This window comes from Canis lupus, chromosome 27 (genome assembly GCF_048164855.1).
Source record: "Canis lupus baileyi chromosome 27, mCanLup2.hap1, whole genome shotgun sequence".
Classification (NCBI taxonomy): Eukaryota; Metazoa; Chordata; class Mammalia; order Carnivora; family Canidae; genus Canis; species Canis lupus.
The window spans coordinates 14009972-14026974 of NC_132864.1; the positions used below are offsets into that span (position 1 = coordinate 14009972).

Genomic DNA, 17003 nt, shown 5'->3' on the forward strand with positions numbered 1-17003 from the left:
GCTGCTTGGGAACAGCAGTGGGATTAGAACTGAGGAAGCTTCACCCCCAGTCTGGCCGTCTTCCTTCTCAGCACCACCTGGGTAACAGGGCAGATTTGAACCAAGCCCCTCACCACGTGTCCTCCATCCTCCCCAACTCCCTATGGGGGACTATCCACTCTTGTCACCAGGGGCAGACGTGAGGCTCAAGCTCGAACAATCACAGCCGTGCATTCTCCAGCCACAGTGATTGGTTCAGAGACAGGCATCAGTTCTGCAAGTGCCCATGTGACCCAGGGAGACCCTTGGAAGACAGCAATGTGCCCTATTTCGCTGGGAATGCTAGAAATAAAGATGTGGGCCTGGAGCTCCAGGGTGCCTCTGCATGGAGCCTGAGAATGAAGACAGCGCAGTAGACAGCAGAGGTGAGGGGTGGAGAGAAAGTGGGTCCTGATGCCACTGTATGAGCACCTAGACTAAGCTTGATCTGAAGTCAGTCCCAACGGACCTGTTCCTTGATATGAGAAAACAAATTTCCTGTTGTGTTAAACCCATCTGAGTTAGAGTTTTTTGTAAGCAGGAGATGGACCACAGGAGGGGACACTGCAGCAGCTGACACAGTTTTCCTCCTCCATGGCTCTGAAGTCACGGACACCTCTCCCCTCCATGGAGGAAGGGAACACAGGCTGAGGTCAACAGCCCTCACCTGCATCCCTTCCATGACAGATCTCCCTTTGGCCCCTCTATGCCCCCCCCTCAAAGCCGGGCCCCCAATTACCTTGAGCCATTGCTGATGAGAATACTCTCCCGAATTGTCAGGGTACAGTAATACCACACCAGCAGAAAGTTAAAAACTTCGTCCGTCACCCTGGTGGAGAGAAACAGCCCCGGGAAGGGGAGCAGGCATGAGAATCAGGGATGGCTCTCTCACCTGCACTGCAACAGAACAGCAAACCATGATGAGGGCCGCTCACCCAGGCCACCTCTGGAAACACCCACCAATCTGGGGAAGACAGAGGAAGCCAGGCCACCACCTCGCATGCCTGTGCCCCTCCTCACCTTTCCACCAGAATCCTACTTGCCTTTAAGGCTCAAGCTGAGGTTTCATCTCCTCCCCTGAGCGCACAGCCTAGGATACCCTGTCTCCCTTCTAAATTCTTATTGTCTGATGGCAACAGGAGAACTTTAAGTAGAAAGCTTCATACTTTATTTTAAACTGTCTAAATGTAAATTCCTTCTGTCCCCTTAAAACATCTATAAACTTTCTTGCACTTACAAAAAAATTCTTATGGCCTGAATTGTCTGTAAGATGAATTAAGAACTCCCTGCCTCTTCTACGGTACCCATAGCCCAGAGCCTGGCAGAGAAGGCCCTTAGAGGCCAACAGAACAGAGCGGCTGGAGCTGTTGCTGTGCCCTGATCAGAGGGGAGAACTGGCAGAAACGCGGCTTGTGACCTCGTCAGAGGGCTCCCTGGCCTCAGCTTTGCTGTCTATAAAATTCGAAGGTTCGCCCCCTACCCGAATATTCCGGGGTGAAGGATCCTGGCACGGAGCCAATGACAGAAAGCCCCCCAGAAGGCTCCCCTGCCACTGGCTCTAAAGAAGGCTATATCTTCCACCCCAAATGGAAGCGCCTCTGTACCTCCTAGTGCCATACACATCCACTCAGTGTGGAAACAGAGATGACCGTATGGGGTGCTAGGTGTCTGCACAGGGGAGGGAGAACACTCCCAATCTCCTCCATTTCTACCTCTGAACTACGACAACTATGATAACCCTCAGACGGAAATGGAAGGGGGTGACTCGAATACTAAGTGCAGAAGTTGGAAGGTGTTTTTTGAGCTACGTGACCCTGTTTTGTGACCACAGATGACACACTTTCAACCCCAAGCCCTCCTGAACCATCGCCTGCAGAGGCAGTCTTGGGAGGGTCAGGAATAGACTCTGGAAACACAGGGCCTGAGTTCAAATCCCTGTTCTGCCTCTTCCCTGCTGTGGGAGCACGGGCAAGTTGGTGATTCTCCTGTGACATCACTTCCTCTACTGAAGTGGGGAGAATGATAGCAGGTCCCGTGCAGGCTGCTTGTGAGCATCAGCTGAGTTTAATATATGAAGCGCGTAGAATGGGGCCTAGCACACAGGGAGGGCTACATACATTCCGTGTTATAATTTTGGGAAATATCACAAAGTACCCAAAGTTTGAGAAGTGAGTCCCAGACCCTTAACTCTGAGGAAGTCAAAGGCTTGACTTGTTTGTTTTTGTTTTTTGTTTTTTGTTTTTTAAGATTTTACTTATTTACTCATGAGAGACACAGAGAGAGAGGCAGAGACAGAAGCAGGCTCCATGCAGGGAGCCCAATGCCGGACTCGATCCCGGGTCTCCAGGATCACGCCCTGGGCTGAAGGCAAGCGCCAAACTGCTGAGCCACCCGGGCTGCCCCAGAGGCTTGACTTGAATGGGGTGCTGGGGTGGGGACAGCCTCCCCAGGGCAGAGGGTCACTTACACATTGACTTCTGAGCTCACTTCCAGACAGGAGGCAGGCCCAGGCTGAGTCGTGTTTACCAGCATGTTTTTCACTAGTCCTTTCCTATATCTTATCAGTGAAGAGGGGGAATAAAAATAAAGCTGTATGGCCGCAGCACTGCAGGGACATGCTTGAGCACCGGCCTCAGCCTGCTTGGCCTGAGTGTCTGAGCTCCCTGTTGCTACTGTAAAAAAATACCACAAATTTAGTGACTGGAAGCAACACACATTTATTCTCTTACAGCTCTGGAGGTCAGAAGTCTGAAATGGGTCAGCAGGGCTGGCTTCCTTCCAGAGACTCTAGGGAAGAATCCATTTGCTTACCTTTTCCAGCATCTAGAGGTGCCTGCATTCCTGTTTCGTGGCATGGCATCACCATGACTTCCACTTCTATCATCATGTTTCCTTCTCTGACTCTGACCCTCCTACTTCCCTCTTATAAGGACCCATGTACTTCCATTGAGCCCACTGAATAATTCAGGATAATCTCTTCTCAAGACCCTTAATTTAATCTATCTGCGGAGATGTTCTGCCTTGTAACATATTTGCAGGTTCTGAGGATTAGAACAAGCACATCTTTGGGGACCATGACTCAGGTGGCCACACCAGGCCAGCTCTAATTACTGGGAACTTGCGATGCGGCAGGCGTTTTACACGGACAATCTCTCTGGATCCTCAAACAACCCCACAGGACTGCTTCTTGTGGCAGATCCACTTGCCACGTCTATGCCCGTCTATCTAACTCCCAGCAGCTGGAATCTGGAATTCCTGGCATGTCTGGGGGCTTTCTCAGGCCCTCAGAGCTCATTCTGCTGGTGAAGAGAAGCAGATCAGGAGGGACAGGGAATCAACACCTTCTGGCAGCAGTCCTCAACTCCCCTGAACAACAGCAGCTGGAAGATAAATATTCTTGCTCAGCCGCCCCTCAAGTGGGATAACTGAGGCATGTCCCATGCCTTCCCTCAGTTCTCCAGCAGCACTGGGCTCCAGGTGCCTACAGGATAGCCCCTCCTGTCTCACTCTCCATTCCCTTACCAATGTTTCCTGGGATTGCCTCTGAAATAAACTACTGGCACTCAAATGCTCACCCTGGGGGTTGCTTCTGGGGGAAACACAAACCAACACAGTACAACTTCCCATTTTACAGATGAGGATACTGAGGCTCAGAGAGAGAAAATGAGCTGGCCAGGAGTGAGATCCAAACCCAAACCCAACTAACCTGAGCTTAATTCCAACCAGTTTTCCTGAAGCTTCAAAACCCAATCCTGATAGAGGACAGTCCTAACTAGACACAGCCTCTTGGCCTGAGGCAGAAGAAAGAAGCATCACACTCTCCAGCAGGCTCACCAAAGCCTCCCAAGGACCAGACAACATGGGCAGATGTCTTCTGGCCATAGGAAAGATGAGTAGAAAGGGCTCTACTCAAAGTCACACAGTCTGGGAGAGGCAGAGCTGGACCTAGAACCCACAGTTCTGAAGGACGTTGGCTATGCCCAGCCCAGCTCCAGACCTAGAGGCACCATAGAAGGGCCTTTCGGTGGGGCACCCAGCAAGGAAGCCATCCCAAGGGGGCAAAGAAAGGAAAGAGACTCCTCCTCCTTGGATGCACTGGATATTAAGCTGCAATCTCTTCCAGCCCACCCAGCCTTAGCACAAAATGATGGCAGCAATCACAATTGCTCACACTTTGATGGCACTTATGTGCCAGGCACTAGTCTAAATACTGCAAATAGAACCTATCCAGTCCTCTCGGCCATCCTACCAGGTAGCTCCCATTACCCTCATTTCATATGGGAAGGATCCGAGGTGGGGAGAGGTTAGGTCAGTTGCCCAAGGTTAAGCAGCAGGACAAACTTCCCTGAAGGCAGAACGGAGATGAGCTGTCCATCCAGCCCCCTTCCCCTGTCCTATTTTTAACCCACAGAACATACACTAGGTGTTCCCTCAAAATTCACATCCGCCCAGGCCCGCAGAATATGACCTTATCTGGAAATAGGGTCTTTGCAAATTTAATTAGTTAGGATAAGGTCATATCAGATTAGGGTGGACCCTGAGTTCAAAGACTGGTGTCCTCATAAGAAGGCCATGAGAGAAACACAGGGACATGCAGGGGAGAAGGCTGTGTGATGAGACCGAAGTACATGAAGCTCAGACTGGAGGGAGACAGCTTTTAGCCAAGGAAGCTGGCACCGCCAGGAGCTAGAAGAGGCAAGGCGGGATCCTCCCCTAGAGCCTTCAGAGCAAGTGTGGTCCCATCAGCACCTTCATTTCAGACTCCTAGACTCCAGAACTGTGACAGAACAGATTTCTGTTGTTCTAAGCCATCCAGCTCTTGGTGCTGTGTTCCAACAGCCCCAGGAAATGAACACAGAAAGGGGTGGGGAGAAACTGAAATACCCAGGCCCTCACTGAACTTTAAAACTTGACAACACACCATATGTTTGTCCTTTGAGGGCCCCAGATGTCCCGGTGCAAGGGAATCTGGTTGCACATCAAGAACTTCTATTCCTTCCGGAGGGGCATGTGAGCAGACAGTACTGGTGTGTGCAGCCTCTACCCTCTGGGGAAACAGGCCAGGCCCGAGGCAGCAAGCAGGCATGGGCCCAGGACCTAAAAGGGCCTTTGTCTGGACATTCAAGTGGCCAGATCAGAAACTGGACTCCCAGCCAAGAGCCTGCCAGGAAATAACCCCCTGACACATGGGCCAAACACCCAAGCTGTACTTGGTTGCCTCCCTTTAGAGCAGAAAACCCATGGCCAGGGGGAGAAATAAAACCCCCTGAGGCAGGGCAGCTTGAACCCACTGGACTCAGCCTCTCAGAGCAGTGTGGCCCCATTCTGCTCCCAAAGCAGTAGCCGAGCTCTCACTTGCACCACTGGTGCCAGGTGCTGGGCAGAGCTCTCCATGCGCAGCATTACCAAAGCCTGGTGTCACCCTCATTTCACAGATGGGGAGACTGAGGCTCTCAGAGGGAACCTGCTCATGGTAACCATCAGTTAGTCCCAAAGCCAGGATTCAAACCCAGGCAGTCTATGATCTATCTTTTTTTCTTCCTTCTTTCTTTCCTTTTTCTCTTTCTCTTTCCCTTTTTTATAATTGATACATAATTCATATACCCTACAATTCATCCTTTCAAAGTATATAATCAGGGCAGCCCAGGCGGCTCAGCGGTTTAGCGCCGCCTTCAGCCCAGAGTGTGATCCTGGAGTCCCAGGATGGAGTCCTACGTCAGGCTCCCTGCATGGAGCCTGCTTCTCTCTCTGCCTGTGTCTGTTCCTCTCTCTCTCTCTCTCTCTCTCTCTCTCTCAATCTCTCTCTCTCTCTCTCTCTGTGTCTCTCATGAATAAATAAAATCTTTTTTAAAAAGTATATAATCATTACTTTTTATAGATTCAGAGCTGTACATTCATCATCTCTATCTAATTCTGGAACATTCTCCTCACTCCAACAGAAATCCCATGCCTGGGACACCTGGGTGGCTCAGTGGTTGAGTATCTGCCGTCAGCTCAGGGTGTGACTCCGGTCCAGGGATCGAGTCCTGCATTGAACTCCCTGTGAGGGGCCTGCTTCTCCTTCTGCCTGTGTCTCTGCCTCTCTCTTTGTGTCTCTCATGAATAAATCAATAAAATCTTATTTATTTATTTATTTATTTATTTATTTATTTATTTATTTATTTATTTTTGATAGTCACAGAGAGAGAGAGAGAGAGAGGCAGAGACACAGGCAGAGGGAGAAGCAGGCTCCATGCACCGGGAGCCTGATGTGGGATTCGATCCCGGGTCTCCAGGATCGCGCCCTGGGCCAAAGGCAGGCGCCAAACCACTGCGCCACCCAGGGATCCCAAAATCTTGAAAGAAAGAAAAAGAAAAAGAAAAAGAAAAAGAGAAAGAAAAGAAAAGAAAAGAAAAGAAAAGAAAGAAAGAAAGAAAGAAAGAAAGAAAGAAAGAAAGAAAGAAAGAAAGAGAAGGAAGGAAGGAAGGAAGGAAGGAAGGAAGGAAGGAAGGAAGGAAGGAAATAAATCCCATGTCCATCAACAGTACCCACTCCCACTTCCCTTCCACCCAGCTCCTGACCACTAATCTGCCTTCTATCTCTATAGATCTGCCTGTTCTGGATACTTTATATAAATGGAATCATACAATATGTATGTATGTGACTAACTTCTCTCACTGAACATAATGTTTTCAAGGTTCATCCATGTTGTAGCACGTATCAATACTTTACTCCGATTTATTACTAGAATAATATTCCATTACATGAGTATGCCATTGGGCTCTTTCCCAAGTTACAAGGTCTCTCCAATAGGGGTTCAGTAGATATTTGTTAGACAGATATAGAGTGGACAGGACTGCTATTTCTCATGAGAAAAGGCTTTTCTCTACCTACAACCTACCAAACACTGCAGATACAAGAGACCCCCCCCCACCTCCCATGTCTACACACACCAATACACTTCCTGTTACCTGTAGTGGAGGACAAATCGACACGCCACAGCACCCAAGAGCAGGATGATGGTCAGGTAGAGCTTGAACTTCTCATACTCATCCTTGTAAGCAAATCTGCAGTGAGCAACACCCCCAGGAAAGGTCATATAACTATTAACTATAGTTACAGTAATATAACCATATTTCATCTTGAGGCAGAATCCTCAGCCCCATTAGATCCTCCACCTACCACCACCCACTGCCCACAAGAACCTTCTGATCCCAAAGGAAAGCTCTGGTCTTGAATTAATGGTGATGATCGATTAGAGAAAGAGGACCCATATGTAAAGCTTCCCGTGTCCCTGGACTCCTGGGGTAGATCTCCGGGCCGATGATGGGGATGCTACAGCAACAAAAACACCAGAGCTCTCCTACCCCCAGAACTGACCACTTTCAGATGGACAGTACTGCCTGCTGCCCAGGAGAACTAGGTGTTATAAGGAGTGGAATGGAGCAGGGCCCATTTCTCATGGGAAAGTAGCAGTTCTGTTTACCCAATGTATCAACTGCATGAAGAGAAGGAAGTAATGGTCTGAGGATGGTCTCCCCACAGAAAAGAGAGTGTCAGAAAAACTAAGAGCCAAAGCCCAACTCTTAATGTTTTCTATTTACGCAAAAATTCTAGCTTGGTTCATTTCTTCTGAGTTGAAAGAGCAAAATGCCTGGATTCCCTAAAGCCAGGTGGGAGTCTGAGATACTTACTTGGCCTGGTTGCTGAGAAGGGTCACATTCACATTGCCAAGGACCAGATTTAAGTAGAGCCTGGAAGGAAAGTACTTGTGAGTGCCGACTTGTTCCTTACCAGCCCTGGGAGTGGGCCCCAACCAAAAACATTCAAACTTAGTAAGCATGCATTAAGCACCTATGTTAGAAAATAGAGTGCTAAACTTAGCGGTAAAATTCTCACATGGAGTGAGAATGACTAGAGTATGTTACAACTGTGACACACAACAGTCATGACCAAGCCATTTCCCCCCATTTTAGCTGGCCTAGGGACCATATTTCCCAGGCTCTCTTGTAGCTAATGTGAGCATGTGACTAAATTCCAACCAGTGAGGTGAACACGTGTACAATCTCTAGGTCAATTTGAAGGTTCTCTAGCACACCTGGGTAGCTCAGTGGCTCAGCAGTTAAGCATTTGCCTTTGGCTCAGGTCATGATCCCAAGGTCTTGGGATGAAGGCCTGCATCAGGCTACCTTGCAGGGAGCCTGCTTCTCCCTGTGCCTGTGTCTCTGCCTCTCTGTGTATCTCTTATGAATAAATAAATAACATCTTTTTTTTTTAAGGGTTATTTTTATTTTTTTATTTTTATTTTTTTTAAAAAGGGTTATTTTTAAAACTGAAGTATAACCTTCAGTATATTTATAGGTATACCTACAGTATATTTTATGCCTAGCTCCTTTCCCTCAATATTATGTTGGTGAGATTCATCCATGTTGTCTGTGTATAGTATTCCACTCAATGGAGATACCACAACTTACTTACTCATTCTACTACTGATGAACACTTAAGATGTTTTCAGTTTTTGGCTAATAGAAATACAGCTGCTGTGAACACTTTTTTTTTTAATCAAGATGTAATTTTTTTTAAAAGATTTTATTTATTTATTCCATGATAGTCACACAGAGAGAGAGAGAGGCAGAGACACAGGCAGAGGGAGAAGCAGGCTCCATGCACCGGGAGCCCGACGTGGGATTCGATCCCGGGTCTCCAGGATCGCGCCCTGGGCCAAAGGCAGGCGCCAAACCACTGCGCCACCCAGGGATCCCTCAAGATGTAATTCATATGAAATAACATCACCCATTTTTTAAAGTTTTATTTTTTTAAAGATTATTTATTTATTTATTCAGAGAGAGAGAGAGAGGCAGAGACACAGGCAGAGGGAGAAGCAGGGTCCATGCAGGAAGCCCGACGCAGGACTCGATCCCAGGTCTGCAGGACCACACCCCCGGCTGCAGGTGGCACTAAACTGCTGCGCCACCGGGCTGCCCAGTTTTATTTCTTTAAATGATCTCTACACCCCACGTGGGGCTTGAACTCATGGCCCTGAGATCAAAAGTCACATGCTCTTCTGAGTGAGCCAGCCAGGCACCCCTATGACCTCACCCTTTTCAAGTATACAACTTCATGGTTTCTAGTATATTCAAAATATTATATAACTGTCACCATTACCTAATTCTAGAATATTTTCATCATCCCAAAGAAAGCCCATACCTATCAGCAGTCACTTCCTTTCCTCCTTTCTCCCAGCACCTGGCAACCACTAATCTACTGTCCATCTATGGATTTGCCTATTCTGGACATTTCATACAAAAAAAAATTAATGCAACATGTGATGTATCCTTTTTGTGTCTGGATTCTTTTTTTTTATTTTTATTTTTTTTATTTTTTTATGACAGTCACACAGAGAAAGAGAGAGAGAGAGGCAGAGACACAGGCAGAGGGAGAAGCAGGCTCCATGCACCGGGAGCCCGACGTGGTTTTCAATCCCAGTTCTCCAGGATTGCGCCCTGGGCCAAAGGCAGGCGCCAAACCGCCAAACAGGGATCCCTTGTGTCTGGATTCTTTGCTGTTGACATTCATATACATGTCTATTGGAGGGCAGAAGCACTCATTTCCACTGGCTATAGAGATAGGAGTGGAATTTCTAGATTATAGAATTTGTGTGTTTTTGGCTTTGCTGGGGAATGGCAAACTTTTTTTTTTTTTATTTTTTTTTATTTTTGTAAAAAGGATCTGCTTGCCCTCCACTTCCTGAGGATGTGATGGTGTAAGCCAGCTTTGGCCATGCACATGAACACAACTCCCTGAAGAGTGGAGAGGCAGGGAGCTGGACTGGAAGGATCCTGAGTCCTCACAGGACCCCATGAGCCCATCACTCTTGGTCCTCTGACCTCTAGACTGCTGTGTGAGAAGAGAAACCGCCAACTTGCTGGAGGCCCTGCATCATCAGGCTTTTGTTACAATAGCCTGTACCCCAATGGCACTAATAAAGTACAAATAAATGGTTATGAAATTTTGGGAGAGGAAGGGTTAATTCCACAGAGGGAGAGGGGTTTTGGAAAGGCTTCATCTAATTGACAATATTTGAATGAGACTTTGAAGGATGAGTAGAAGGTCCAGAGGAGAAAAGCAAACAGAAGAGTCTTCTTTCTAGCTCTGAGTAAAGTCTAGGGGCATTTCCAGTATGGTGTAACTGGAGCAGAGGTGTAAAAAGAACATCTTTCTTTTTTTGCCTAGTGATACAGTATACTTCCTGAAAAAGCAGTGCCATTTCCCTTCAGAGATTCATCATCCCCCCACCAACACCAACACCCCCCCAAGTTCCTAGGGTAAGGCAGTGAGCTGCACTTAGCCCATCAAACCAGTGCATCCTCCTGATTGGGTTAAGGATGGTCACGTGACACATTGGTCACAAGCCAATGAGACTCAGTCCTGGGATTTTTTTCCCCCCAGAACTACTAAGAAACAAAGAGGCTTTCTCTACTGGAACTGGTAAGCTGGCAGAATGCAAACCCAGAGCTACTGGGGCCAGTTTGCAGAGAAAGTCTCCCTAAGAACAAAACCCACATAGTAAAGAGAGTAAAAGGAAAGCTCCCTAAGAGACAGAGCCTAACAATATTCTAACAATATTACTTGAGCAGCAAGATCCAGCCAGACCCACAGCAAAATCTGCACCTTTCTATTATACAAGCCAATAAATTCCCTATTTTTTTGTAAGCACTTTGAGTTGGGTTTTCCATCACATGAAGCCAAAGATTGCCAGACAACGTAAAATGTATGGAGGACTAAGGTGACTAGAGCTGGGAAAGTGTATCTGAGTCACACTGTAAAGATGGGTCATGCTGGGGCGCCCAGGTGACTCAGTGGGTTAAGCGTCTGTCTTCAGCTCAGGTCATGTTCTCAAGGTCCTGGAATCGAGCCTCACATCGGGCTTCCAGCACTCAGTGGGGAGCTTACTTTTCCCTCTGCCTTTCCCCTTGCTCCTGCTCTGTGTCTCTATCTCTTAAATAACTAAATAAAATATTTTTAAAAAAATTTAGGGACCCCTAGGTGGCTCAGTGGTTGAGCATCTGCCTTAAGCTTAGGTTGTGATCCTGAGATCCTGGGATTTAGTTTTGCATCAGGCTCACTGTGGGAACCCTGCTTCTCCCTCTGCCTGTGTCTCTGCCTCTCTCTGGGTCTCTCATGGATAAATAAATAATATTTTTATGTATTTTTTTAATTTTAAAAAGGATCATGCAGTTTTATTCTATGGAAAATTATCACTACCCAACTCAAAGAGTTTTTCATCAAATATGGCAAAAAGAGAAGCCAAGAGGAATGGCTTTAAATGTCAAAGGGATAGTAAGCCTCCTGATAGGGCCTCTGGCTACTGGTAGGCCAAACCAGGAGAAAGGGCCAGAGGTAACTGATGCGAGCACACTTAGCAGTCTGCACCAGGTTTTGATACAACACTGTCTGATCTTGCTCTGGAACAGGTGGCAGTGATGTCACCTGAGGGAGGAAATGGGACTTCTCCAAAGGAGGAAGACAGAAAGAACAAAAGCTCTGGAGTCAGAGTGTTTACATCCAAACATGGGCTGAGCCACCTGAGCAGAACACCCCCAATTGTCTTTGAATCTTTTAGAATTTGGATACCTGGGTCTGATTCACCAAGCTGTAGACAATTCAAAAGCCCCCAGCACAATGCTAGGCATACAACAGGCACTCAATAAATGTTTGTTCTCAAAGGAAAAGAGAGAGAGAAAGAGAGAGAGGGAGAGAGAGAGAAAAGAAACAATCTTAACTACAGAGATCAAACTGATGGTCATCAGAGGAGAGGGGCTGGGGGTAGGGGGAACAAGTGATGGGGATGAAGCAGTGAACTCGTGCTGATGAGCATCGGCTGATGAACACCCGATACTAATACAGTACTGTCAACTATACCAGAATTTAAAATAAAAATAAAATAAACAAATGTTTGTTCTTTAGGAAAGAACATCTCTTCTCTTGACCTTGGGTGGCACCACGCATGTGGCAGGTGCTGGAAACCAAATCTTACAAAAGCCCTCCCAGGAAGGTCACTCTGAGACCCCATCCTGTTCTGTGGAGAAACATCTGAGGAAGCTGCCTTCTGTCTCCTCTTGCTTCCCTCCTTTCCCTCAACCTCAAGCCCCAGCAGGCAGCTGGGAATCACACAGACCAGTACTCTAGGCCTGGGTGTCTGCCCACTGCAGGGGTGGGGTAAGTTCCCAGCTCCTACCCATTCTTCTTGGGCAGGTAGGCCTCCATGTCGAAGAAGATGTTCTGACGATCCTTGATGTTGGCGCTCATCTGCTGAATGAGCTCTGCCTCCTCCCGACTGGCATGGCTCTTGTACCTGTTTGGTCAGATGTGTGGGCATAGGATAAGCGGGGTGTTACTCAAATTAGAGAAAGAATCCGGGGGCTCTGGGCACTGCCCTCCTGTCTTTATATCTCAATGCCTCTTGCAACCTCAATTCTCCCTCTGTACCCTGTGGGTTTGACACTGGGTCACTGCTAGCTTGTGACCTTGGAAAAGCCCTTTAACCTCTCCATCTTATTTTCCATACCCGAAAAACAGGGGTAACATCAGGCCTACCTCATGGACAGTACTGGTGTGAGGAGTAAGTGAGTACGCTAAATGTAACACATTTAGAATGACCCTTCATACAAGGTATGAGGACCTCAATGGACCTCTAGAGGCAATACCTTGCTTCTTACTCTTCTAAAAGAAGAGCCTGAAGATTACTAGGAGTGCAGACAGGAAAGTGCTTTAAAACTGTTAGCAGTTAACTGATCACTGTCTGGGGTTTTTTTGGTGATATTTAACTCTCAAGACTAGAAAAACAAGACAGTGGACACCCTCTCAGTGTATTAAGTGTGTCCTCATGGGTCAACCTTCTAACCCAATGGTTCTCAACTGGGGACAATTGTCAATGTCTAGGAACATTTTGTTTGTCAAACAGGAATGGGGGATTCTATTCGCATATAGCGGGTAGTGTCCAGAGATGCTGCCAAACATCCTAGAATACATAGCATAGACCTTGCAGCAGAATTATCAACAGTGCCATGGATGAAAAATCCTAGACTGATAAAGACTATTGAGTCTTACCGTAAGTAAGGTGTGTTTTTCTGAGTGGCAATGTCATTACATGGAACCATTCACACTCTTACTCCATGACTAATGGGCCCCCATTTCCAAAATGGTCAGCCAAAGTTAGGGATATAATTAGTAACGTTTGCAAAAATTGCCCACAAGGGGAGGGAAGAATTGACCAAGAGTTAATACACTATAGTATGGAGACCCAGCTAAGTCAACTGGATAAGCCACTCAGAGCCTCAGTCTCCTTGCCTGTCTAATCACTCTCTAGACCCCTTTACCTATGGGGGATGAGAGCTCTTTCCACACCATGAAGACATGAGGATTGGCAAGTGAACATATGATCCTGACCTCAAGAACTGAACTAAGTCATGAGCTTAAAAACTTCCCTACCCCAGGGATGCCAGACTTCCTACCGCCTACACCAGAGACCTATAATAACTTTCCTCTGGGAAACTACCTCTCCTCCTCTTTCCCACTCCATATAGTCAAGTAAGACTGTCCCATCCCCCAGGTCCATAAACTAAGCATATGACCTACTTTTGCCTAACCAGAGTCTCAGTGATTGGTTAAAATATGAGCATGTGACCAATTCCAGCAATGAGAATCACATCCAGAACTTTCACTGAAAAACAAGTGATTGTGCTGTGGTAAAAAATAATAATAATAATAACAATAACACCACCACCAACAACAAAAACAATAGGAAGTAAGGATGGGGGAGGTAAGTCTGGAAGCTATAAGTCTGGCACTGCTGATGGCCATCTCAGTGACCATAAGGGGACAGTCAGCCAATTGAGAGTGAAGCCAATCTAGAGGACGGCAGAATTTAGAGAGGGGGAAAAAAAACAGATTCCTAAAAACATCTTTTGACCCCTGGATCCAGTGATGTCTGAAACTACTCCTGGTTTTTTTCCATTAAAATTTCCATTCTCTGCTCAAGCCAGCTTTGAGCTGGGCAAGTCCCTTAAAACCAGAAGAGCTGCAGCCTTGCCTACCTCTGGAGTGTGTGCTTCAAGTCCTTCAGTCGCGTCTTCTGCTTGTTGATGGAGCCGCTACACAAAGTCTGGAGTGAGGTCAGCTCCTCCAGCTTCTGCCTGTAGATCCTGTGGGTTTCCTGAGAGATAGAGGCGCCCAAGTAGGGTGTAGGGGAGAATGTGAATGGGTGGTTTTTCATATTTTGCTTGTGTCATGAAATATGGCTGTGGAAGTCAGTTTGACAGCTACAATGATACAACTACCACCATCAAAGATGTAGCTTAGAAAACTGGGACTGGAACTAGGGAAGGCAGCATGGCACAGAACCTGTGTATAGAACCAATGTTTTGTTTTGTTTTGTTTTGTTTTGTTTTGTTTTGTTTCCTGCCTGGCTTCCATCCTTCCTACTAGCAACAGCAACCAAATATGAGGTGGCTTCTGAGGGGCCACCTCTTGTCAACCTCTTCTTGGACCAGATGGTTTGAGTAGAGCTAACAGTCTCCATGCCAGGAATGGTCATGTAATCGAGGCCTGGCCAATCAGCATCCTCCGATGCCCTAACCAGTGACTGGTTCAGAGGTAGACACGTGGCTCAAACTGGGCCAGTGACAGTCAGCCCTGGGACTTTGGTTTAGAAGTATTGGTTTAGAAATGCCCTCCTTCTAGGTTTGCTAATCGCTAGAAAGTACACCTGAGGCTGCTGCGCAAATGAAGCCAAACAGGAAAACAAAATTGCAATGCAGGAGGAGATAGAATTCTCACAGCATCAATTCAGCCCTGAGATCTAACCTGGTCTGAATGTAATACTCTTGGTGATATGAATTAATAAATTCTTTTTAACTTAGGCTAGTTTGAGTTAGATTTCTCATCCTGGCAATAAAGAGACTTCTTGCTAAATCAAATAAGGACAAACATCTTCCCTCAAAGTCAGCCCTCCCTACCTCAGGCTCTGGAAATAACAATTCAGGGCCACAAGGCCTAGGGAAAGACTCCCTCCAATGCAGGGAGGATGAACACAGCAACTTCTTGATCATGTTGCCACAGCACACCTCACCCAACATTACACCATATGCTCAGTAACAACCCTTCCCTCTAGAGTTCTGATCATCTAAGACAAACATCAACAATTTGGAGGAAACAGCATGAGGGACAGGGACCATGAAATTAAAAACCATAATCCAATGAACATATTTAAAGTGTCTATTTTCTTGGGTGGTGGATAAATGTATTTACCAGAGGGAGGAAAAAAAGGGGGATGGTCAAAGCCTAAACTCTCATGTCTGCCAGGCAGGGTCTCTAGAATATGACAGTCAAGCCAGAAAATAAAGAAGCAGTGATGGCAATGAAGTGAAGAGATAAAATTAGGAACATCAAAGAATATTGAGCAAGTCTACTCTGGCCCTGAGATGAATGGGCTTGGTCCCCCTGAATTCACACTGCATTCTCACTCTCCTTCCTGGGTCCCTGGAGAGGAAAATCATGTCTTTTCTGTAACTTTTTAGCTTTTTTTTTTTTTAAGATTTTATTTATTTATTCACGAGACACAGAGAGAAGCAGAGACATAGGCAGAGGGAGAAGCAGACTCCTTGCAGGTCCTTGCAGGGTCCTTGCAGGGAGCCCAATGCGGGACTCGATCCCTGGACCTGGGATCACACCCTGAGCCAAAGACACATGCTCAACCACTAAGCCACCCAGGTGTCCCACTTTTTAGCTTTAAATAATTTCAAACTTGCTGAAGAACTCCCGTATACCCTTCACCCAGATTCACTGTTGTCATTATGCCATACATATTTGCTTTATACTGTGTGTGTGTGTGTGTGTGTATGTGTTTGTGTGTTTTTTTTTTTTAAGATTTTATTTATTTATTCATGAGAGACACAGAGAGAGAGAGAGAGGCAGAGACACAGGCAGAGGGAGAAGCAGGCTCCATTCAGGGAGCCTGATGTGGGACTCGATCCCGGGTCTCCAGGATCACGCCCTGGGCCAAAGGCGGCACTAAACTGCTGAGCCATCTGGGCTGCCCTGTGTGTTCTTTTTCTATAACAGGCACCAGTGAACTACAGCCCATAGGCCAAATCTCCAACCACAAGATTCTGTATGGGCAGTAAGCTAGAAATGGTTTTTGCCTGGTTGAAAAAAAAATCAAAAGAATATTTCATGACACGTGAGAAGCATATGAAATTGAAATTTCAGTATCCATAAATAAACTTTATTGGAGCACAGCCACACCCATTCATTTACATATTGTCGAGGCTACTCTGGTACTACAACAGGCAGAGTGAGTAGTTGTGACACAGACCATATGGCCCACCAAAGCCTAGAATCCTTATTCCATAGCCTTTCTGCCAAAAAAAGTTTGCCCACTTCTTTCTAAACCATTTGGGAATTGGTTGTAGACAACATGCTTCTTTACTCTTAAATACTTCAGTGTGTATTTCCTAAGAACACAACATTCTCTTATATATCCATCGTCCAATGATCAAATCATCGTTTCTCTTTAGGCTCCTTTAGTCTACAACAGTTCTTCAATTCTTCTTTGTCTTTCATGACATGGATATTTTTAAAGGGTGCAGTCCAGTTGTTTTGAAGAATGTCATCCCCATCTGGGTTTGTCAGATATTTCCTCATGACTGGAGTTTGGTTATGCATTTGGATCAGAAATACCATTAAAGTGACACTGTGTCCTCAGTGTCTCCTATCAGGAAGGACACCATGTCTGTGATTTTAACTTTGATTGCTTGCTGCCCACTGCTTTCTCCATTTACAGTGACCAGCTTCCTATCTTAACAAGTAATCTGTAAAGAGGGAGGCTGTGATTTACTCACTTTTGAATTCTTCGGCCCTCTATGTTCAACTAATCTGCTAGTATTACAGGAAATTCTCCAGAACTGGACAGGAAGGATGGGGGAAGAGAGATCCCAAGTAGACT

General features: G+C 46.4%; 1 protein-coding gene across 5 annotated transcripts in view; it reads right to left on the reverse strand.

The window, feature by feature from the left end:
• Nucleotides 1-17003, reverse strand: part of TMEM120B (transmembrane protein 120B) — a 47747-nt gene that overhangs the window by 14967 nt on the left and 15777 nt on the right. For 3 of the 5 annotated variants that reach the window (XR_012019168.1, XR_012019167.1, XM_072802415.1), the window contains exons 2-6: nucleotides 14095-14213; nucleotides 12237-12353; nucleotides 7693-7752; nucleotides 6970-7065; nucleotides 758-847 (exon numbers count right to left, since the gene is read on the reverse strand). Coding sequence is in view for 2 of the 5 variants with exons in the window: in XM_072802415.1 (XP_072658516.1) it covers nucleotides 758-847; nucleotides 6970-7065; nucleotides 7693-7752; nucleotides 12237-12353; nucleotides 14095-14213 (482 nt within the window). In the remaining 3 variants the exon portion in view is untranslated. The remainder of the gene's footprint in view (nucleotides 1-757; nucleotides 848-6969; nucleotides 7066-7692; nucleotides 7753-12236; nucleotides 12354-14094; nucleotides 14214-17003) is intronic. The other 2 variants (XR_012019169.1, XM_072802416.1) reach the window with 1 other exon arrangement.